Here is a 25,458-nt window from a genome sequence, read left to right as displayed (position 1 = left end):
CTTGTAGAGTGAAAGTGCTACTCTGATATACAAATAAAATCAAGAAAACAGTTTTTGAAACAAAAAATAGAATGTTCGCTCAAATGCTCTTTGCAGAAATTGCTTTTAGAAATCGATTGGCCACAGAACGCTTGACACCCAGGGCCGAGAGCAAAGTGCAGGAGAAATTGAAGTTAAACAAAAAAGGCACTTGGGGTGGACGGGATCTATCCAGTTATATTAAAGGAGGCAACAAAGGAAGTAAGCAAACCCTTAGTCATAATTATGAGAGCTTCCATGGACTCAGGAGAGGTACCCATGAAGTGGAGATGTGAAATGTGACCCCGATCCACAAAGGAGGATCAAAGGAAGACACAGGTAATTACAGACCTGTTAGTTTAACTTCTGTTCCAGGGAAATTAATGGAGGCACTGGTTAAAGAAGCATTGCAGGATCATCTAGACAAGACTTCAGTTATAGCTTGGACACAGCATGGATTTGTTAAGGGGAAGTCGTGTCTGACCAATCTGATTGAATACTATGATGTAGTCACAACGGAACTGAATGCCAAAAATAATTTTGATATCATATATTTGGATTTCAGGAAAGCTTTTGATACTGTTGCACATGGAAGACTGCTGTACAAATTGGAGAAGTATGGCATTAAGGGTAAGTTGCTACAATGGATAAAGGGATGGTTGAGTAGGAGATGACAGAGAGTGGTAATCAATGGACACTGCTCTTCGTGGACAAATATTATTAGTGGAGTTCCCCAGGGTTTGGTGTAGGGTCCATTGTTTTCTATATTTATCAATGATATTGATGAAGGTATATCAGGTTTAATGTTCAGGTTTGCAGATGATACAAAGGTTGGCAGAGTTGTTAACGACAGTAAAGACAGTATGCTACTCCAACTGTATCTAGATAAGTTGGGCAAACGGGCTGAGAAGTGGCAACTGAAGTTTAACATTGACAAATGCAACGTACTGCATATGGGTAGCAATAACCAAAGAGAAACGTACCAACTGTGTTGTACTACACTCAGGGAAGTTATTTGTTTTTTTTTTAGGAGCATTAGCAACTAAGGCCATATTGCTCCGGTGATATGCGGTGGTCATTCCCTGACCTTTCCACATCCTCCGTATTTGGTGGTCATCGGCTGGAACCCCGGTCTAATTAAGAAGCGTATGCTACGCACTTTTTCACTTTCCACTTCCCTGAGTGGCTACGGAGGTGCCACTCAGGGAAGTGGAAAGTGAAAAAGACCTGGGGGTAATTGTTCAGTCAAATATGAAGATTGAGAGCAGTGCAGACGGGCTGCCAGGACACGTCATGGAGTCTTGTCAATGATATGTAGGAATTTTGCTAGCAGGGACAGGGATGTGATTATCCCGTTATACAAGGCAATGGCCAGGCAAAACCTAGAGTACCGTGTACAGGTCTGGAGGCCTAATTTTAGGAAGGATGTAAAGTTGCTACAACGAGTACAAAGAAGGGCAACAAGACTAGTTAGGGGAACAAAGGGGATGTTCTTACCAAGAAAAGCTTAAGTTCTGCAAATTGCAGTGCCTGGAGAGTAGGCAGCTGCGAGGTGATCTGAATGAGGTGTATAGGGTCCTGAGCTGGATATCATCATTTTTCTCTTTCTTGGTGATTCCCTTCTACTTTTGACTCTCTCTCTCTCTCTCTCTCTCTCTCTCTCTCTCTCTCTCTCTCGCAGGGTAACTCGGGAACTTTTTTTTTTCCTGGTGCAGCATAAGCCTCAGGCTTCCTTGCATCATATGGCTATTAATAATAATAATAATAATAATAATAATAAAGCCTTGAATGGGTTGAGCAAGCTAAATGCTGATGGGATTCTTCCTTTTGCTCAGATTAAGAATCTGAGGGGGCACAGATTCAAGTTGAAGAAAGACAGTTGTAGAATAGATGTGCAGAAATTTGCCTTTAGTCTGCAAGTAGTTGATTGGTGGAAGAGACTTCCATCATTTGTTGTGGAAGTTGATAGCCTAAATAAATTTAAGGCTGAGCTGGCATTTGGAACAAATGGAGGAATGAAATGGGAGCTTTTTTTTTTTTGGCCGATGCTACATAAGCTTGCTTTCTTGCATCATATGCCTCTGCTAATGCTAATACTTGCTCTATTATAGAAAATAACTGAATTTTTTTCCATTAAACATAGATCGCTCTTGACTATAGAAATAATTTTATACATTTAAGAAAGATTTAAGTTAGGCTATACATCATTTTTATCAATGTATGCATAAAATATTGGCTATATCTCTAGTTTTTGAAACAGCCACTAACATTTCAATATGCATCTTCATTTCTCCTATGAGTCACTTTCATCTGACCAACAAAACATTTTTGTGTAATTTTGGTGGCTGGTATAATTACTCAATAAATGATGCTTTTTATTTTTTATGACCATAACATATGCTATCAATGATTAAATTATCAAAGCAAAATCAATTTTGCTTTGGTAAATAACCTTAATATTAGGAGTAGCAAATGGTGCAAGAAAGCAAGCTTATAACAGCATCAGTCAAAAAAAAAAAAAAAAAAAATTCACTTCATCTATCCATCCCCTCCAATAGATTTTCTACTTCTTCCCACTATTCAGTTCTGTAACAATGAAAAGAAGCTTGTTCCAGCAATTAACCACTGTTGGATGAAGTCAAACTTCTGCACATCTATTCTGAAATATCCTTCCCCAGTTTGAATTTATATGCCTTCATGTGCATAGTCTGAGGAAGAAAGTCAACATTTAGCTAACTCAATCCATTCAAGGCTTTAAACACCTCAATCAGATCTCATCCACAGGTGCCTAGTCTTCAATTTACAGAACTGAAGCCTTTATTGGTAAAAGCACCCCTTTGTTCCTCTCACCAATCTTGGTTCCCTTCTCTGCACCATGCCAGCAGCTCTACATCCTTCCTAAAATGAGGCCTTCGGCCCTGTATGCAGCAATCAAGATGAGGACTAACCACTGTCTTATACAAGAGGATAATCACCTCCTTATCCATGCTAAAAAAAAATTTCGGTAAGCCTGTCTATGCTGCTCAAAAAAAAAAAAAAAATTTCACATCTGCCTGCACAATTACCCCAAATCCTTTTCATTTTTAACTATCCTGAGTGTAGTACCACACAGCTGGTATGTTACTCTGATTACTGCTACCCATATGCAGTACCTTGTCAATGTTAAACTTCAACTGCCATTTCTCATCCCATCTGCCTTATTTTTCTAGATCTTGTTGCAGCAGCAACAGCATACCTTAATTACTTCATTAACCACCCTGCCAACCTTTGTACCATCCGGAAACTTAGACATTAAGCCTGATATATCCTCATCACTATCATTAATAAATACAGAAAATAATGGGCTCAATAATGAACCACTAGTAACACTCACTAATAATTTGAAGCACTCACTAATAACATTAGTCCATGAAGAGCAGTGTCCATTGATAATCTTATTATTAGCCACATGGTGCAAGGAAGCCTGAGGCTTATGCAGCACCAGCCCGAAAAAAAAAAAAAATTACCCGGGGAGAGAGAGAGAGAGAGAGAGAGAGAGAGAGAGAGAGAGAGAGAGAAAGTAGAAGGAAATCACCAAGAAAGAGAAGAATGATGATATCCAGCTCAGCACTGTGGGTATGTCAAGCCCATGCTCACCAGATGTGAGCCCCTGGGGTAGCATTCTGTCTTCCCCCACTCAGCCATCCCTCCATTCATAGCAGTAACTTGCTCTTAATGCCACAATGCTCAAATATTGGTGGCACCACCCCAGATGTATGAATGATATTCTAATGTAGGCCAGATTTCAGATTTGCAAAGGGTCAATAGATATTTAAAGGAAAAGGAATGCCAAAGGCAAAGAAGAAGACCCAGTTTTTAGGATGCAGTGGAAGCAACATTTATGAAGTGCTTGTGCCAACAGAGACTAAAAGTCAGAATAATCTCCAGTAAAGATATCTGTCTGATCTTGTATGGAAATCTGGGTGTTATGAAAAATGAGCATAGGAGCAACAGACTTTTTTTGTGAAAACTTACACAGAACAGAACTGAGTTTTAGAATTGAAGTTAACTATGTTTTTTTGTCCCAATGCATAATTACCTGTAGATCATCATTTAAATGGGTAGCAGTTGTGCTACAGCTGAAAGGTGTATAGCAGAAAAGTATCTTTGCACAAAAATTTTGGTTTAAGTGTAATGACTGAAGCTTTCTCTACTTTCCTAAATATAGACACTGTTTTACAAGTCCATTTTTTGAAGTAAAATTTATAGTTTCAGAGTGCAATTACATGAAAACACTTTTGTATGGCAGCTAAGTGGGATATGTCATCTGCCACTCACTGAAGAGGGCTGTTTTTGATTCCCATCACTGGAGGAATTTATAAAGCACTCTTCAATCAAGGCTGTGTATTATCCGTCATAAAAAAAAAAAAAAGCAATTTTATGACCATCAACATTTATGATGGACCCTATAAATCAGCGTTTCTCAAACTGGGGTCTGCAGACCCCCATGGGGATCTGCAAAACATTCAGATATCAATGTAATATGTGTTTATTTTCTTAAAAATATACTGATATATACTGATAGAATCACAACAAATTTCGTTATAGAGCATTACTTTAGTATTGGCAGCATGGTGCAAGAAAGCCTATGGCTTATGCTGCACCAGCCAAAAAAAAAAAAAAAACCCAAATAAAACAATGATAAAAAAAAATAAATAAATAATAATAATTAATAAAGAAAAGGAAATTAAATCTATCATCCTATGCACTTCCCTCACGCGAAGGTACTATCCAGATAATCTTTGAATTTCCCCAAACTGTCAGCCTCTACCACCCATGTAGGCAACTTATTCCAGTAATTTATAACTCGCTGGCTAAAATAAAACTTCCTGCAGTCCAATTTAAACATTTCCCCCCCGTAACTTGAATTTATGTCCCCTAGTTCTAGCATAATTTATAATCTTGAAAATTTCGTCCTCATTCATTTTACTGACGCCTCTTAGAGCCTTAAACACCTCAATCAAATCTCCTCTAAGGTGTCTAGTTTCCAAACTCTGCAACCTACATATTCGAAGTCTTTCTTCATAAGGACATCCTTTTGCCAATCTCACCAGGCGAGTTACCCATCTTTGCACCCTTTCAAGAAGCTCGATGTCTTTCTTTAGGCAGTCTCCATACTTGAACACAGTATTCCAAGTGTGGTCGAACAAAAGCCTTATATAATGGGATTATCACATCCCTATCTCAACTTGCAAAAGTTCGATAGATCATCGATAGGACACCATGGGCTTTCCTTGCAACGTGTTTACAATGCTCAGAGAATTTCATGTCTGACTGTATCGTAACACCCAAATCCGTTTCCCCCAGTACTGGGTTTAGCTGAACTCCACCAAGTGAATAAGAAGTTCATCTGAAGAAGCTCAGCTTGACAGTGATCATTAACTACTCTACCAATTTTAACATCATCTGCAAATTTAGACATCACGCCCTCTATCCCTTCATCGATGTCGTTTATGAAAATTAAAAACAACAGTGGTCCTAATACTGATCCTTGGGGAACCCCACTTCTTACATCAACCCAATCTGAAGAATAGCCATTTATCACAATCCTCTGCCTCCTGCCCTGAAGCCATCCTGCTATCCATCTAAGGATTTTCCCAGTGATTCCAACCTGTTACGAAATTAAAAAATTGAAATTAATTGAAATATGAAATTAAAGCAATCACTCATGTGGGACTGAGTCAAAAGCTTTGCTGAAATCTAAATAAACAATGTCAAAATTATTCCCTAAATCCAGCTTGTGAGTGACCCTTTCAAAATAGCGAACCAGATTTGTTAAACATGATTTTCCCTTTACAAAACCATGCTGAGTATCCTTGAGAATTTCAATTCGATCCTGAATTCCACCCTTGATCATTGCCTCCATGATTTTCCCTACCACTGAAGTCAGACTGACAGGTCGATAATTTCCCACTTCACTCTTAGAGCCACCCTTATGTATGGAAGATACATTGGCACTTTTCCAATCCAAGGGAATCTCCCCAGAGCCTAGTGATGCTCACATAATTAGCCTCACTGGTTCAATGTACTCACTTGCCACCTCCCTTAAGATTATAGGGTATATTCCATCAACTTCAGGAGCCTTACTGGCCTGTAGGCTCAAAAGTTTTTCCATTAAATAATCTTGTGAAATTTCAATATCATTAATTACATATTTTTCAACTTCACTCCCACAATTTCCCATTGCCACAAAAGGTTTTTCATTTGTAAATATGGAGGCAAAATAACTGTTGAGTTCATCTGCAACGGCAGCTGGTGTATTTAATACTATCCCCTTTCCCTTATGTAAAGGTCCGATCTGGTTTGTCCTGTTCTTCTTGGCATTTATATATATGAAGAATTCCTTATCCCCCCCCCCCTCTTTGCTCTGTTTGCTAGTGATTTCTCATAAACTGCCTTTGCCTGTCGAACCTTTTCTGTGGCTCTATTGCAGATCATCTTGTAGCTGTTATAGGCTTCAGTACTTTTTAATTGTTCTGTAACCTTTCCATGCCACCTTTTTCTGCTCAAGTAATGTGGCAACTTCACTATTCATCCAACTTGGAACTCTCCTTGTGGAGTATTTTTTTAATGGTAAATATGCATTCAAGGCATCTTTGATTAATGTTTTAAAAGCATACCATAGTTCAAATGTATTCATTCTCTGTGCAATATCTACCCAGTTAATTGAGGCTATGTAGTATCTTAAGGCATCGTAATTTCCTTTTCTGAAATTAAAACCCATTCCTTTGCCTTTTACTGCTGCTACCTCTCACATCATCATCCACTGTAGAACTCCATGATCACTTCCTGCTACTGGTTCCTCTACTGTCAGCCCTGTTATGTCATCTGATTCATGAGTGATGATGAGGTCTAGGATATTCTTTTCTCTAGTACTTTCCCTGATATGTTGCTACATATAACAGTCATCTAGTTGATTTAAAAATTTTGTTCCCCATGTCGAGTTTTCTTCCCATTTACTCCAATCAATTAGAGGCAAATTGAAATCACCCATAATAAGACATTGACGCTTACTTGCCCATTCCATCTGCATGTAGAGGCTTTTGTCATAATCTTCACAATCACCTGGTCTGTAGATTACTCCTACTCGCATTATACCTTTGTTTCTAACTATCTCACACCATACAGATTCTATCCTAGCATGTGAAACGTCTGAATCCGGGAAAGCTATCATCGCAATCAGGCTGCTTCTGATAAGGAGCATTATCGCACCACCCCTTCTATCTACCCTATCTTTCCTAAATACATTATACAAGCCGTACTGAAACTCATCATCCCCAATTTCCGGGTGGCACCACGTCTCCATAAGCCCTATTATGTCTGCATTACTTGTTTTAACCAGCAATTCGAATTCGCTCATTTTATTGATGACACTTCTAACATTACTATATAAACAATTAAGACTTACTGTTCTTGTATATTTAACTACCCTAACACAACCCTTGAAGTTTTTTAGGCTCTCTTCCCTGGCATTAGCTACCTGCTCACTTGAAACATTTCTGCCCCCAGAACATCTAGATAATATGTCCAGTTGGGGTAACAGATAAGAACTCTTGAGGTATGTGCAAGAGTTACTTTGACCAATATTATCAGATAAACACATGTCAGTATTACCCACATCCCCCCCCCTAACTAGCAGTTTCCCTGAACCTTTAAGGTATCCTCAATAATACTGGCAAAAACTTTTGCACCACCTTGTTTAAGTGTATCCCGTCTCATAAAAACAAATTCCTTCTACCTACAAGTGTGGGCCACGCTGATAGAAATTTCCCCCCTAAAGCCTTGCAGAGTCCTTCAAGTCTTGAGTTAATCCAGAAAGCTTTTAACATATAATCCCTCCTATCGTGTCTGGGCAGAATTGCAGACACAGACATTGTGGCCTAGCTCGCGGCATTTCCTAAGCATGGTCCTGTATTTTTCCGTCAGATCATGTACGTTTAATGTCATTAGTCCCCACATGAATAATAATATTCCCTTTACCCCCCCCCCCCCTTAAAATCTGACAATCTGTTGGTGACATCATTAATAGTTGCTCCCGGCAGACATACCCTGGTTCTACCTCCCCTATCCTTATTACAAAAAATATTCCCCGTTTCCCTGACAATGGAGTCTCCTAATAAAACAATGTCCTTTTTAACCAGAGTCGGGTGTGCATCACTTGGTAGATTGCTGGAGTCGAGTCCCTGACGACCTCCCAGATGCATTATTCTCGAGTGCAAGCACCCATTTTTTCAGTGCCTCAAATTGTTCCATCAGTGCACCGAATTGTAATTTAAGATTGGTGCACTCCTTACACTGATCACAAAGAAAAGAATCCCCAGGTGAGCTATGATTAGTCACCAGGTCGACCTTGGAAAACATTCCACAGGTTCTGCAACGGATTAAATCATGACTCACCCGTAAATCGCCATTGGCTATTTCTGTGTGAGTCACGATACCCTGTGACGTGTTTAAGGCAGATCTCGTAACTACCATTATAAAATTAGCTAAATATCAATGAAAATTAACTATAAAAAATTATATCTATAATATTATAAAAATCAAACTGTTACATGAAAATCTATAACAAAATAATCCAACAATTTCTAAATAAATCAAATATTTAAAAGCACTAATCAACAGTAATCCAATCCACTTAACTGAGGAGCCCTGACGAAGCACGTCCACTCACCTTAAATTTTCGATATGATTAGTATATAGAATTGTATACATATTTCAAATTATTCATTCTATGTATAGTGAATTGATGATAAATAAAGTTATTATTACATATCTGTATAAAAATAAAGTTGAGTTATTTTCTTTTCTGAAAACCCAGCGTTCATACATATATATACACACACACACACACACAAAAACATGTACATAAGTAGGAGTCTGCAAATTTTTTTTAAGGGGTCCGCAAACTTGTATTGATTTTTAAAGGGGTCCGTAAACCTCAGTAGTTTGAGAACGACCGCTATAAGTAATGAATTTTATTTCAATCTTATATTACTATATCTCCTTTAAGATAACCATTTATTCATTATTTTAAATAGGTTTAGCACTGTTAACCTGTGTAACAGTGACAATCTGTAGGGCTACACAACAAAAATCAGAGAGCCAGACAATGTTCAAGGCCTCCAGTTGGACATGCCTACTACAGACAACAATCTAGACATGACCATATTAAAGGTGCAGAAGTCTAAACTGATCAGCTCCTCATGTTGTAGCAGACAGCACTCTTAAAATACTTAGTTTTATAAGACAAGTGATTCAGAGGGCAAGAAAGTTAAGTTTATTTTCAAATATTACACCTAGGAAGCAGATGCTAGTAAACAGGAAATAAATCAAGGAAGAACTAGACAAACTTTTGGAGCGAATGGATGGGTGAAATGGGAAGGTTTTTTTTTTTTTTTTTGGCTGATGCTGTATAAGCAATATATGCCTCAATTAATGCTAATACAGTAATTACTAAAAGGCTTGCTTACAGACATGACCCAAAAGATGTTGCACAACCATGCAAAAGATACATCACCAGCATGGATAGTAACTTTGTGCACTGAATGACATGATGTGTCATTTCCTGTGCAGAGGCTAAGTAGTGTGAGCTTTCCTGAACACAGATGATTTGAAGTTTTCTAAGTGTTCATTAATGTATATTTAAAGAGTTTTAATGCATGCAAATTTGGACTGTTTTATGTCATATTAAAATGTTATATTTAGCACGGTTTTACAATATATTTTATGGCAGTTAAATCAGCAGAATACATCATCTGCCACTCATTGAAGAGGGCTGTTTTTGATTCCCAAAGACTGGAGGAATTTTTAAAGCACTCTTCAATCAAGGCTGTAGTTAGACAATCTCAGACAGAGGGAGTAGGTTACCCTCATGAACTATTCCATTTTTTTTCATTTTTGAAAGCTTTGAAACAGCTTTCAAAACACGCAAATCAGCCCAGCCCACAAACATTCCCACATAGATATATAGTCCTCCTCTTAGGAGAAGAGGCTTTGTGTAAGTTTTTAAGATGTGTTAGTTTAACCGTGGACATTTATTCAAAAGGTTGTTTTTTTTTTTTTTCCACTTGCTTTGCTCTTGCCTTCAATTTTACATTGATATTATTTCTTCCTTACTTTTGTAAAGGTTGTCTATCTAAAATTTAAATTTACCACAGATGTCTGGGAGAAACTAACACATCTTCAAAACTTAACTAGTTCGTTTGTTCGTTATTTGGTTTTTAGGAGCATTATCAAAATTTAACAACTATTAGCGTATTTAACTATCTGTTGCTATAGCAATGCTAATCAGTAGGAAAATCAAGGTTTCAAGCTAATCAAGGTTTCTCAGCCCATGAACACACACTTCTACAGACGATGTCCAAGTATGCAGATGATAGAAACGTTGACAGGGTTGCTAATGACAGTAATAGCGGTGTGCTACAGCAACTGTATTTAGAAAATTTGGGCAGATGGGCTGAGAAGTGGCAACTGAAGTTTAACATTGACAAATGCAAAGTACTGCATATGGGTAGAAGAAACCACAGAGAAATGTACCAACTGTGTGGTACTACACTTAGGGTGGTAGAAAATGAAAGATCTGGGAGTAATTGTGCAGTCAGGTATGAAGTTTTCTGGACAATGCAGATAGGCTGCCAGAGCAGGTTATGGGGTATTGTCAATGATATACAGGAATTTTGCTAGTAGGGAAAAGGAGCTGATTATCCCTTTGTATAAGGCAATGGTCAGGAAACACCTTGAGTGCTGCGTACAGGTCTGGAAGCCTCATTTTAGGAAGGATATAGAGTGGCTTGAGCGAGCAAGCAGAAGGGTAACAAGATTGGTGAGGAGAATGAAGGGGTCCTCTCAACAAGAAAGGCTTAATCAGTAGGTTCTGCAAATTGCAGTGGCTGGAGACTAGACACCTGCAAGGTGATCTGATTGAGGTGTATAAGGCCTTGAATGAGTTGAGCAGGCAGGCCCAATGCTGATGGGATTCTTCCACTTGCTCATTTTACAAACCTGAGGGAGCATAAATTCAAATTGAGGCTGTAGAGTAGACGTGCAGAAATTTGCCTGTAGCCAGCGAGTAGTTGATTGCTGGAACAAATTTCTATCTGTCGTTGTAGAAGTTGATAGCTTAAATAAATCAATGAGGAACTGTACAAAATTTTAGAGGGAATTGGTTGCGTGAAATTGTTTATTTTTTTATTTTTTTGGCTGATGCTACATAAGCTTATACGCTTGCTTTCTTGCATCACATGCCTCTACTACTACTACTAAAAAATAAATGATATGGATATTAATGAAAAACCTAATGATGCTAAATAATAGTCTGAATTTGCAGTTTTAGCAGGGCTTCTTGCAGGTAGTATAGTGGTTATAATCATTGTCCTCCTATATTGTGTAGAAAAGGCTTAGGTTTGAATCACATCTTAAGGAACTTTTATTGCCTCCCACCCCCATGGCCAAATTTATAAAATAACAAGCTAATTTAAAATTGGTCATTATGTTTTCTGTAAAACATACCTCCTTCTGGAGTATCTAAATAAGTGATATATTCTTGTCCCCATCCTAGAGCATTTCTTCCTGCTAACCGAAACTCATATTTTGCTCCTCGATCTGAAAAAGAGATCATTAAATAGCAGCAAAAATTTATATTTGTGTGTAAAAATAAACTTTGTGTAAGAGTTTTAAAATCAATACAACTTTAATTTTACACAAAATTTTAATTTTTAATAAACTTTTTTTTTTTAATGATTGTAAAATTTAAAATATTCTAAACATCTATGTATACTTATACATTGACAATAAGATCCTCTATGTAGTAAAACACAATTTATCCATCACTTGACAATACAATTTCTGTAACTAAGTTATAATAAACAACTTATATGGTTAATATAAAACAGAGCTGCAGATTAAATAAATGAAATTAATGCTTCAGAATTGCAAATTCAAAGCTGATCTTCTGTTCAGTTTAGTTATTAGCACATTACCCACTGAAGAAAAGATCATAAACTAATTTAATACTGTCTATACTTTTACTGTTGTTTTAACATATTATGTATTGCCATCAGTGTAAACTGAATTGCAGTACATAATATGAGGAAAGACAGTTGTAGAATAGATGTGCAGAAATCTGCCTTTAGACAGCGGGTGGTTGATAGGTGGAACAAACTTCCATCTGTCGTTGTGGAAGTTGACAGCTTAAATAAATTCAAGGCTGAACTAGACAAACTTTTGGAGTGAATGGATGGGTGAAATGAGAATTTTATTTTTTTTAATTTTATTTATTTATTATTATTTTTTTTTTTGGCTGATATAAAACAGAGCTGCAGATTAAATAAATGAAATTAATGCTTCAGGATTGCAAATTCAAGACTGATCTTCTGTTCAGTTTAGTTATTAGCACATTACCCACTATATAAGTTTGCTTTCTTGCATCATATGCTTCTACTAATGCTGCTGATTTCTTTCATTTGTGCCTCCTATGATATGATGCAAATGATAAGGCTACTGTATTTCCCACTGCAATGCTGCTTTCAAACTTGATTTTGAGGAAGTGATGAATAACAACCACATTCAGCTAGACTGTGTGGGTATCCTGGATCTGTTAGAGAATTACATAACTGCAGTAAAGTAAATCATCTTCTTGAGAAAATAAATGTATAAATGTTTGTTGATGTTTACCAACAAAAATATATTTTGCTGTCCTCTTGCAGGAAGTTCCATCCTGCCTAGAAGTCAAAAGTTCAGCTTGATTTTTAGATAACTTTGGATCACAAACAAAATAATTTAGTTCCTCTTGAAATGTTAAGTGTGGTTCTTACTAATTTGTTACATCATATGTGGGGATCACTAACTTACTGGTCTTCTCCATAGTCATTTTGAGTCTCGCCATCAAACCCAAAATCATCTAGTTCATCGGCTTCATCCAAACTAAGTTTCTGGTGGTTTTGGTACAAGTAGTTCTTCACAGTATAAAACAGGTCTTACAGCATGGTATATTTATATTAACTGCAATGGCACATGATAGTGAGATCCATTTAACTAGGCAGTAAGTAATTTAACACAATTCATACTGTAGAAATGAGGGACTCAAGACTTATCTTGATCAATCACTTTAAATCTGAAATAAAGTTCATAAACTTCTTGTTTAACTAGAGGAGTGAGGTTTCATCTGTGATTTAAAAGTTAGCTCACCACATATATAACAAAAACTATTATTAGGATGATTAATACATTTATGAGGCATCTTAGGTTAAAGGAACAGAAACATTTAAAAAGTATACACAAGACTTAAAGAAAGGAATCACAGACAATAATGACTTAACCAAGTGATGTCTGGCACACAAGTGAGGGAAAAGTCTACTCTATGGAAATAAGCAATATTATGTCAGGTCTCAGCTTATTTGAACAGCCTCTGCTACAAATATAGAGTTTCGCAGAGGGTTTGAACATTTTTAAACATGCCTTAGCCTATCACACCATATATTGATTCATTTCTTAAAACCACACTATTACAATATCACATTACTGTATTATTTATATCAGTCATGTGTCAACTAAAAACTGTGCATGATAGAGATATTTTGTTTGCATTTTTGAATTCATCAACAAAAAATATAAGAATTAGCAAGAAAGGTTCACGTGAAATATACGTTGACCAGTGTAATGAGAAAGTAATATTCTGCCTAAAGAGAAAAGATTAATGGGAAATATTCAAAAAATGGCTGCAGTCTAAGTGTTTAAATGTTGGAGATTGGCCCAATCCATTTTTGCTGTCTCCTAATTAAATAAATATGCCCTGTATATGAGTTTAATGCAAATAATGGATGACTGGAAAATTTTTTAAAGAGACAATAGTGTGTGTGTGTGTGTGTGTGTGTGTGTGAGAGAGAGAGAGAGAGAGAGAGAGAGAGAGAGAGAGAGAGAGAGAGAGAGAGAGAGAGAGAGAGAGAGAGAGATTTATGAAGATGGTAGTGATGAAGTCTGTATTGTGAATGGTGGTGCAAAACTTTTTCTTGAATTCTGAAAGATTATAATGCTAACAATGCATTCAACATAGCTGAGAGATGTACATTACAAGTGTATACCTAATAAAACAAACTTTAAAAGATCATTCTTTTTAGCATTAGCAGAGGCATATGATGCAAGAAAGCAAGCTTATGCAGCATCAGCCAAAAAAAAAAAAAAAAAAAAAAAAACTTCCATTTCACCCCTCCGTTCATTCGAAATACCTGTCCAGCTGAGCCTTAAATTTATTTAGGCTATCAACTTCCACGACAAGGGATGGAAGTCTGTTCCACCAACCAACTACCCGCTGGCTAAAGGCAAACTTCCACATCTATCCTACATCTGTCTTTCCTCAATCGGAATTTATGCCCTCTCAGGTGATTATTCTGAGCAAGAGGAAGAATCCCATCGGTATTGAGCATGCTCAAACCATTCAAGGCTTTATACACCTCTATCAGATCACCTCGCCTGTGCCTAGTCTCCAGACACTGTAATTTGCAAAACTTAAGCCTTTCTTCGTAAGAGCAACCCTTTGTTCCATTCACTAATCTTGTTGCCCTTCTCTGTACTCGTTCCAGCAGCTCTACATCCTTCTTGAAATGAGGCCTCCAGACTTGTATACAGTACTCAATGTGTGGCCTGACCATTGCCTTATATAAGGGAATAATCACCTCCTTATCCCTGCTAGAAAAATTCCTGTGTATCATTGACAAGACACCATGAGCTACTCTTGCAGCCCAACTGCACTGCTCAGAGAACTTCATATCTGCCTGCACAATTACCTCTAGGTTCTTTTCATTCTCTACCACTGTCAGTGTAGTACCACAGATTTGATACGTTGCTCTGGATTTTCGATAACAATGCAAATGAAACAGAAAAACTTTCCTCTCTGGAGAATGGAAAATCTTTGAAACCACAATGTTTTTGTGGTTTAAAAATACCCCCCCCCCCTTCTCCATGTAGTATGTTGCATATGTAAGGTTTGAACAACAGCTGAATTTATTTTCTAACACCAAATATCATATTAATGCTTCAGTCCTCAGATCCTAAACTTAATCAGAATTTAAACAAAAAAAAGAAGTCTATATATAATGCAAGTAAGTTGGATAGTAGTGCATCCAGGGCATAGATGATGGAATGCTCTTCAAATATATATATATATATATATATATATATATATATATATATATATATATATACAGTAGAATCCCAGTTAACCGGCACCCATGGGGATTGGTAGAGGCCAGATAACTGTAGTTTCTGGTTGCTTGAAAGTTAGTATTAAAAAAATACTTCACTATTATACTAAGCCCAATACTTATAAAATGAAGACAAACATAGCCAAATTTTACTAAAGAAACTGAGTTTTATTATAGAAACCGCTTTTTGAATACAGCAGCTTACGAAAAAACACACTCAAAACTGTTGCAATAGGTAGAGAGTTTACTGGGTAGACATCGCATGAGGATAGTCAGGATCTGCTGATGTAACTGGGACTAAGGCTTACAATACCGGGATCCCGAATACCAGTCATTTTTTTTCTGGAATTCAAATACTGGTATTGATACAAAAATACCGGTTTTTTGGTACTAATCTAAAAAATATATAGTTTATAATTTAATCACATAAAGGTTATAAAATCACCTTTATGTGATTTAAACAGATCACCTCGCCTGTACAACATCCTTATCTCTACTAGCAAATGTTCAATAAATCATCGATAGGATACCATGCAACATTGCAACCTGTCCACAATTCTCGGACAACTTCATGTCTGACTGTTTCGTAACTCCCAAGTCTGGTTCCTCCGCTACTGACTTTAGTTCAACTCCACCAAGTGTAATTTTTTTTTTTTTTTTTTATGTGAACCCCAAAACACGAGAGGTATTAGAACCTATAGTACTTAGTACCGTGCTTGGGTTGGAGGGTGAGAAGACAAAAGAAGATATTTGTTGACATTGTACTTGAACTTCTGTAGACTGTAATTTTCACGAAATACATATGAAGTAAGGTTGTTCCAGAAAGCAGCAGTTGAATGAATAAACGAGGAAGATGAAAAGTTGGTTCTGTGAGTTTGAAGTTGGGCAGTAAATGGATGTCGGTGGCACGTGTCCGGATTGTTTTGAAAGAGAGAGCGGGAATTATAGAAGCCAATTCAGAAGAACAGTGCCCATGGAAGTATCTGTAGAAGAGACATGCAGCAGAAACAGTACATCTATGAGACAGCGAGTGGAGAGACTCTGTTAGAGATGAATCATTAATTAACCTAACTACCCTCTTCTGAATGGAATCAAGAAGCCTGAGAGAGGTTATGGGGGCACCACCCCAGATGTGGGAACAATATTCCATGGTAGGGCGGATTTGCGATTTATACAGAGTGAGCAGCTGTTTGGAAGAAAAGTATTACCAAGAGTGAAAGAGAAAACCAAGTTTTTTAGATGCAGAGGCAGCAATATTTGTAATGTGCTTGTGCCAAGAGAGATTAGAAGTCAGGGTAATCCATAAAAGAGATATATCATTTTGCCTAGAAATCAGGGTGTTACAAAAGATAAGCATAGAGGCAGAAGAATCCTTTTTGCGAGATATAAGACAAGACTGAGTTTTAAAAGGATTGAAATTAACTAAGTTGTCTTTGCCCCACTGAAGAATTACCTGAAGATCGGCATTTAAGGAATTGGTAGCAGATTTTCGAGAAGTTGAAGCTGATTGAGCAGGGCAAGGTTTCTCAAAATGGAAAGTAGAGTGCAATGTGCTATCAACATCTGCAAAACTATGGATAGGATTTCCAGTCAATGAAGAAGGTCATTAATATACAAGAGGAAAAGAGTGTGGGAAAGAACTGAACCTTGGGGGACACTGGAATTAGTGGAGAAGTTAGAAGACAGACAGCCATCTACCAACACCCTCAGTGAGCGATTAGAGAGAAAACTGGATAACCAATTACGAAAAACACTTGGCAAACCATAAGATGGAAGCTTGTTTAGAAGACCTTTACGCCAAACACGATCGAAAGCCTTTGAGATGTCAAGAGCAATTACTTGTGTTTCACCGAACCTTTCCATTGAATTAGTCCATAAATGGGTAACATAAGCCAGAATATCACCAGTGGATCAACACTGACAGAATCCATACTGGCGATCGTTGATCAGAGGGAAGGTTTCTAGGTAGTTTAAGAGTTGCCGGTTAATTGATTTCTCCATTACTTTAGAAAGAGTAGAAGTAATTGCAATGGGATGATAATTGGATGGGAGGGATTTGTCACCCTTTTTAGGAACTGGCTGAATATGAGCAAATTTCCAAGCAGAAGGAAAAACAACTCTGGAATAAGAAAGTGAAAAAAGTCAGCAAAGAATAGGAGTAAGTTCAGGAGCACAGATTTTGAGATCTAGTGGAGAAATACCATCGGGACCTAGAGCTCTCTTAGCATCAAGATTCGTTAAAATCCTTCTGACATTCTTTTGACAGAAGACCACAGGAGGCTTTGAATGGAGCATGTTGGGAGGTGTTTTACCAAGATCATTAATACATGAGTTTGAAGAAAAATGGGATGCTAGAAGGTCAGCTTTATCCTTGGCTGAAGTGACAACAGAACCATCTGGTTTGGACAAAGGTGGGAGCAGAGATGGGCAAAAGTTGCGACCAATAGCTTTGGCAAGAGACCAGAATGCTCGGCTACCATTAGGGTAGGAAGCAAGTTTTCTTCTCTTGAACAGCCTGCCTTAGCACATTTATTGGAAAACCAAGGTTTAGATAAAGGAAGAGATTTTAAAGTGGAGTGTGGGGTAAAGGATCCCATTCCTGCAAGAATAATTTCACTAATACGATCTGAGCAAACGTTGACATCAGAAGTTTTGAAACAGTAATCCGACCAAGGAAACGAAGAAAAGAAATCTCACAAGTCATCCCATTTTGCATTCTTGTAATGCCAAACCACACGAGGTTGGAAATAGCCATGAGATAAAGGCTCCATTGGAGAAGAGACAATCACCAAGTTGTGATCTGAAGTGCCTAAAGGACCTCTCACTTCGACCATGTACTTAGAAGGGTTATTTGTGAGAAAAAGATCAAGCTTGTTGGCTGTATGATTAGGATTGTCTAGTATTCTTGTAGGTAAATGAACAATCTGTGCAAGGTCATTAGTAATTGCAAAAGCCTCAGCATCTCGACCAGCTGGAGTTGTGAACATTAAAATCACCAAGGAAAATTACCTCGCGGTTAGGAAAGTTAGACTGGAGAAAGTAAAGTTGCAAAGAGAGGAAGTCAAAGAGCTCCAAGTGATTAGTGGAGTTGGGAGAACGATAGAGACAACAGATGAATTTTACACAATGATTTAGAGAGATTTTAAGCCAGAGAAGATCAAAGAGAGGAGATTCCAAATTTCCAAGTCTCTGACAGGGAATATCAGAACGGACATATGCACAAGTACCACCTTTGAGGCGAAAGGAATCATACAGCGAATAATTTGGGCATCTGAGATGAGCAGTAGTTGAATCAACCGATAACTGAGATTCTGTCAGAAAACGTACATGGGGTTTGGCAGACTGAAAAGGTGCTTCCATAGCCAAGTGGGCAGCAGCAGCAGTGCGTAGCACACGCTTCTTGATTAGACCGGGGTTCAAGCCCGTGACCATCAAATACGGAGGATGCGGAAAGGTCAGGGAATGACCACCGCATATTCCCGGAGCAATATGGCCTTAGTTGCTAATGCTCCTAAAAACTAAATAACAACAAACAACAGCAGACTGCAAGTGGAAATGGCCATTGTTGAGATTAGCATTGAGACCACGTATATTTGTGAAATGAATTAGGAAGTGCTTGGGAGGTTTAGATCTTTTCGCAGATTAGCTTGCTCTATTAGTTTGACAATTCATGGTGTATTCAATAGTAAGAAAGTGGATGGGACATGCTGTATGAAGTAATGAAATTTTTGGATATGGCATACATATGGTAAGAATATACCCAGATCCTTAACATAACGTGGCTTCGACAATGCTCCCCGCACACACACTACTCTGACTCCCCCCAGTTACTATATGGCAGAGTAGAGGTAGCAAGATTATACTAGCTGATCGGGAAGCCTCCTAGAGAGTTACCAATAGATTCGGTCCGGCGTACTAACTAGCGGCCAGCCTACGAACATCGTTTTAGAGCTGTACCCTCAAAATGTAAGGAATATTGGATCTGGCCACGATATTCATCATAACCTCAAAAGTCATCAATCATACTGCATGATGGAAGAGATAGGGAAGGGTTGACCGGAACTTAGCTCTAGAGAATAAACATGGGTTCCATGACTTCAAGCCTCCAATAAGCAAAGTGGTGGTATTGCACCGGTTGATGAGAGTCATCTACCACCTAGTACTGCCTGGTAACATAGAGGGCCGGAATTCCTCCATGTGATGTGGGCTCCACACCGCGACCCCTACTTACGTTGGTTCACACCTGGGTGGTCACCCACCATGTACTTGTGCATGGAGGTTATACCCAGGATTACTAACAGTCCCACCATCGTGAAGGTGCAAGCAGAGGATTTGGCTGTCACAGATCGTCTGGACTTTGCCAAAATTGGTTCCACTTGACTTGAGTGTCACCTGAATATCAGTTCCATCAGCGTTTTAGACTCCCAGGTAGCAAGTAGAGCTTGTCTGGCATATCTGAGAGAATGTCTGTGACAACCTCAAGGATCAATGTTCCAATTTACACCAATCCAACGGAATCTCTCCTGAGTCCAGTGATGCTCTCATAACTAGCCTTAATTGTTCAATGCACTCACTTGCCGCCTCCTTTCAGATTATACAGTATATGCCATCAACCACAGGGGCCTTTCTCCTGAGAAAGTTTTCTCATTAAATAAGTTAATTTGGGGTTGCTGTTCCCCAGGTGTAAGACCTTGTATTTTGCTGAATTAAAGCATATAGCTGCCACTTTTCTGACCATCCCGGAAGTCTATCTAGGTCACTCTAAAGAAGCTCTGCTTGGCGGCGATCATGAACTACTCTACTGATCTTTTCACCATCTACAAGTTTAGATATCACACCCTATATCCCTTCATAGATATCATTTAAGATAATTAAAAAATAACAGTGGTCCCAATACTGAACCTTGGGGAACCCCACTTCTTACATTAATCCAATCTGAGGAATAACCATTTATCACAACCCCCTGCCTGGTGCCCTCAAGCCATTGTACTATCCATCTAAGGATTTTCCCTATGATTCCAGCCTGCTCCAACTTATAAAGTAACCACTTATGTAGAACTGAGTCAAATGCTTTGCTGATATATAAATAAACAATGTCGAAATTATTCTTTAAATCCAGCTCATGAGTGACCTGTCAAAATGGCTAATCAGATTTATTAAACATTATTTTCCCTTTACAAAACCATGCTATGTATCTTACAGAATTCCATTTCCACCTAAATGATCCTAAATTCCACCCTTGATCATTGCTTCCATGATTTTCCCTACTACTGAAGTTAGACTGGCTGGTAGGTAACTTCCCGTTACACTCCTAGAACTGCCTTTATGTTCCAATTTACACCAATCCAATGGAATCTCTCCTGAGTCCAGTGATGCTCTCATAACTAGCCTTAATTGTTCAATGCACTCACTTGCCGCCTCCTTTAAGATTATAGAATATATGTCATCAACCAAAGGGGCCTTACTCCTGAGAAAGTTCTCATTAAATCAACATGTGTTTGAAAAGAACAAAGTTGAAAAAAATTAATTTTTTTCAACTTCGCTCCCATAATTTCTCATTGACGTGAAGAGTTTTTCTTCTATAAATATAGATGAAAAGTAATTGTCGAGTTCATCTGCAACATCAGTTGGGGTATTTAATACTATCCCACGCAATTACATTGCATCCGATCTGTCCTTTTCTTTGCATTTATATATGTGAAGAATTCCTTAACTGCACTCTTTGCTCTCTTTATTCCTTATCCCCACTCTTTGCTCTCTCTCCCAGACTCAGTAAAGATACTGTAGTGAAAATTATACTTCGCTGAATAAAACATCTTTCTCCTTCAGAAAATGATGAACATAATTCAACAATGGAAGACCAGCATGGAACAGAACATCAGTGTTCCACAAATTCTTTCCAAAATAAGAAATTGCTTGACTCAAATGAGATTTTAAAAGATGAACTTGAGTCGAAAATTAATGAAATACTTACTATTTTTGCTAAAAAAGCTCAAAGCCTAGAAAATATGGACTGAGATCGTCTATCAGTACCAGAATAGAATCCGAAAGGGTGTTTTCTGCTGCTAATCAAATACTGTATGTACCAAAATTAGATCCATTTTAAATGATCATACTATTGATTGCTTATGTTTCTTAAGAGCTCACTTTATTCGGACAGGTAGTGTGGATGCTTAAACATAACTAAACTTTGCAGTAACAATATGTATTTTTTTGTTTTTAGAATAACTGTATTTTAATGATTTTTTTTCAGAATATTTATTATTGCAATAAATGTTTATTTAAAACTTGAATTCAGGTAATTACATTACTTGTTTTTTCCTTACTTTATTAACTGTCATCAAAATTTATTGAGAAAAACGTTTGTTTTTTGGAATACCGGTATCCCGGTTTCATAAATTAAAAATACCGAAATACTGGTATTAAGATTTTGACCGGTATTGTAAGCCCTAGCTGGGACAGGATCAGGAGGGTCTGTAGATGGTTTTGGATCTGCATCAGTAGATGTTGTGCTGCCAGACTTGCTTTCAGCATTCTTCAAAATTGAATGAATATCACCTTGCTTTAAGGTCTTATGTCTCTCAGACAAAATCAAGTTATGCATGATATGGAGATGCAGAAGATTCTGAGAAGTGAAGAACGGTTGCTGTTCTACAAAAGCTATTAAAGTTTCAAATGTCCTGTCTCATCTGCATTATAAATCTGTTCTAGGGTCAAGTCATTTTTTTCCACCATTTCACTAAACACCTCATGAAATGAAGCTGCAGCCTGAAAATCGGCCGATTTCTGCTCCCCGACCATGTTTACAGATGTTTACGGACTCCCCAGTTTACTGATGCCGTGACAAACCTTGAATCAAGTAAGCCAGCCACTTGAAAATGAACACTTACCTTCAATTTTCATTTTCTCATGAAATTCTTTCGCTTTTTCTTGCAACATGGGTCCAGAAATGCAACCACCCTCGATCTTTTCAGCAAAAAACACTCGTACTCATACTTCCATTCTCAGTGTATGAAGAGTATGACGCTTCTCTACACTCTTGTCACTCTCCGACTTAGCATAAAACTACTTTATTTTCTGAGGCTGAGCCTTAATTCATAGATCATTGACGAGCCAACATTAAATTCTTCCATCATTTTCAAGCTCTTGCATATTTCCATCTTCTGCTTGAGAGTAAGCACCACACATTTACACTTACTTGCTACCTGTTTCGGCATACTAGGGGTTGAAAGAGAACACAGAATTTGAATAACAATAAATCAATTGGTATATTTACACAGTGAATTGTCGGGAGTGAGAGACAAACATGTGATGAGGGACGCACATACGCGCACTCAGAGGGCAAAGTGGCGTGCCAAGTTTGAATCATTTTATCTAGAAATTAATATGTATCATTTTAATTTTTCAACTGCCTACTATTTCCAAGATTTTTTGCCGGTTGCTTGAATTCCGGTTAACAGAGAGTCTACTGTATAGAGAAATTACCGCTTTAGCTGTTTTAGTAATATAAGAATTTATTAGAATTTATGGGTTCAGGTGTAGTGAGACACCAGTGCACCTGCCGCATTGTAAAGAACTGTGGGATAAGATGGGTAAAGGCCTTGGAGCGCTTACTACAAAGGAAAGCCAGTCTATCTATGATAACATGAAACTTCTCTTGACAAGCATCAAGTATGGACAGTTTTCTTGGCCCATCTGTGGTGATCTTAAAGCGATTCTCCTTTTACTAGGCCTACAACTCTTGGCTATACCAAATACTGCTGCTTTATTTGTGAATGGGACAGAAGATAAGAAATACCATTATGTGACTGAAGATAAGAAATGCCGTTACATACCTGAAAGAAAAATTCATTGGAATCAATGAGAACAAAATAAAGGAGGGCATAATTGTTGGACCCCAAACAAGAAAACTAATGAAAGATGAACATTTTGAAGAACAGTTAAATGAAGTTGAATGAACCGCATGGAACTCACTTAAAAAAAGTTATTGAAAATTTTTTTGGAAATTTCAAAGCTGAAAATTACCAAGAAATAGTCATTGAGCTTCTCAAGGCCTATGAAGTTATGCGATTTAATATGTCTCTAAAGATTCATCTCTTGGATTCACATTTGGACGACTTCTCAGAAAACATAAATGCTGTTAGTGATAAGCAAGAGGTGCATTTCCATAAAACTATTTTCACATTGGAAAAAAAATGTACCAGGGCAAGTTGAGCCCAAGGATGCTGGCTGATTAGTGTTGGAAGCTGAGAAAGGATGTTCTGTAAGTGAAATATAGCAAGAAATCATCAGAAGCTACATTCTAGTTCATCTTAAAAAAAAAAAAAAAAAGTGTTCTAGTGTCACTTATTTTAATATTTGTATAAAGCTGAAATCACATTAAAACTGTGCTGATGAACAAAAACTGATTTAATATTTGAAATAAATCATCATAGAAAATACTTTCGAATTCACTTATTATGATGTGTGACATAAAAAAGTATTCTTTTGTTAATCAGTGTTATTTAGCCTTTTTTTTTTTTTTTTTGATGACAACACTGTTTCACAATGAAGGTAGATTTTTCAGATTTAAAAGCAAATAGTGAGGAGAAAAAAAAATTTCTCACTGAATTTTTTTTTTTGTTAGTGATGAGCACAAGAAGCATTTCCAAAGACCTTTAAGAATATCCAATCACATTCATATCTTCAGTGGTTATTTTTACATACAACTATCAAAGTTATATAATGCAGTGGAATATGAACATTTTATTTTCATGAATTTTTAAAAAAAAGATATCAAGAATAAAATGCAAGGTCCTGAGCTGGATATCATCTTCTCTTTTTTGGTGATTCTCTCTCTCTCTTACAGGGTACTCAAATTTTTTTTTGGCTGGAGCAGCATAAGCTTCAGGCTTCCTTGCACCATATGGCTAATAATAATAACTTGATAGTGTAAGGCATAACACAAATTTGAAATTTGATATAATATAGTTAGGGAAGGGATACGGGGTTTTCCATTAAGATTATTATTATATTAATACCACTCATACCACATGAAATTAATAATATAGTTTATTAGGCTGTTCGCCTACATTAAAGTGACTATACATAGCAGTGATTATACATTAAAGTGATGTTTTGGGTATCATACTAATACCCCTTACTGTGCATATGATGCTCATATGCAAATCAGGTTTATAGGAGCATTGGCAAGAGAAGTCTGTCAACAGCATGGTCAGATTACATGTATTGGTAAAATACCCAAAACATCACTTTAATGCAGAGGTTCCCAAAGTATCTCGGTTCATGGCACCCTTAGTACCCCAGGGCGAAGGTAAAGAAAGCCTGCACGAGAACGACAAGAAACATTGGATAACTTACACGGAAAATTAGTTTCCTGATATGGCACTGTAGCACTGCTCACTCGGTAAACAGCCAGTAGGTGTTATCAATCTGGAGCAAAGTCGAGAACGAGATATTGATTGACAGGTAGGCATGGCAAACAATGTGCTGATTGGTGCATGAACACAACACACGATAACATCGGTTTAGTATCACTTTAGCAGCACTAATGGTAACTTGTCCTAATCGCACATGCCCTAACCTTTTTTCACCATTACAGTATTTCGTAATGGTAAAAAAAGGTCAGGTTACCTCCACTTGAATCCCATGGGAGCTTGAACCCCTCCCAAAATGGAGGGGGTAACCTAACCTTTTTTCTTTAGAATCATGTTTTTATTACTGTACTTTTATTTTTAAAGACACTCGTGCGGATACACACGTATCATAACATCAATCAGCACCTTAAAAGATTCATCGCTACTATTACCTGTTCACCGTTCATTACAAAACTATTATGCACCATTCTTTACTGGTAAATACACATCATAATGCCAACCAATGACTACACAGTAGCTTGTTGTCAGCCGACCGGGCTAGCCGGGTGGGTAAAGTGCCTGCCTGGCAACCCAAAGGTCGCGGGTTTGAATCCCGCCTTGGGCTTGGATCAAAGTACTACAAAAACCTTGGGAGGTGCATTATGGCCACAGAAGCCGATGCGCCAACAACTACAAAAAAAAAAAAAAAAAAGCTTGTCGTCTGTCACACCCACCACCAATCATTTCATCGTTTACCATGCCTACCTGTCAATCAATACATCTTTCTCGATTTCTGCTCCAGACTGATAAAACCTACCATGTGTTTACTGAGTGGGGCAGCGCTAGAG

General features: G+C 37.6%; 1 protein-coding gene across 12 annotated transcripts in view; it reads right to left on the bottom strand.

Moving 5' to 3' along the window:
* Positions 1-25,458, bottom strand: part of LOC150091249 (tyrosine-protein phosphatase Lar-like) — a 1,641,114-nt gene that overhangs the window by 384,251 nt on the left and 1,231,405 nt on the right. For all 12 annotated transcript variants that reach the window (XM_090374921.1, XM_090374965.1, XM_090374991.1 and 9 more), the window contains one exon: positions 11,566-11,658. In XM_090374921.1, the coding sequence (XP_090231047.1) occupies positions 11,566-11,658 (93 nt within the window). The remainder of the gene's footprint in view (positions 1-11,565; positions 11,659-25,458) is intronic.

The sequence above is a fragment of the Mastigoproctus giganteus genome, chromosome 1 (assembly GCF_048544385.1).
Source record: "Mastigoproctus giganteus isolate SK-2022 chromosome 1, ASM4854438v1, whole genome shotgun sequence".
NCBI lineage: Eukaryota > Metazoa > Arthropoda > Arachnida > Uropygi > Thelyphonidae > Mastigoproctus > Mastigoproctus giganteus.
Note: the sequence above shows the minus strand (reverse complement) of the source record. Positions and strands in the feature narration are given on the sequence as shown.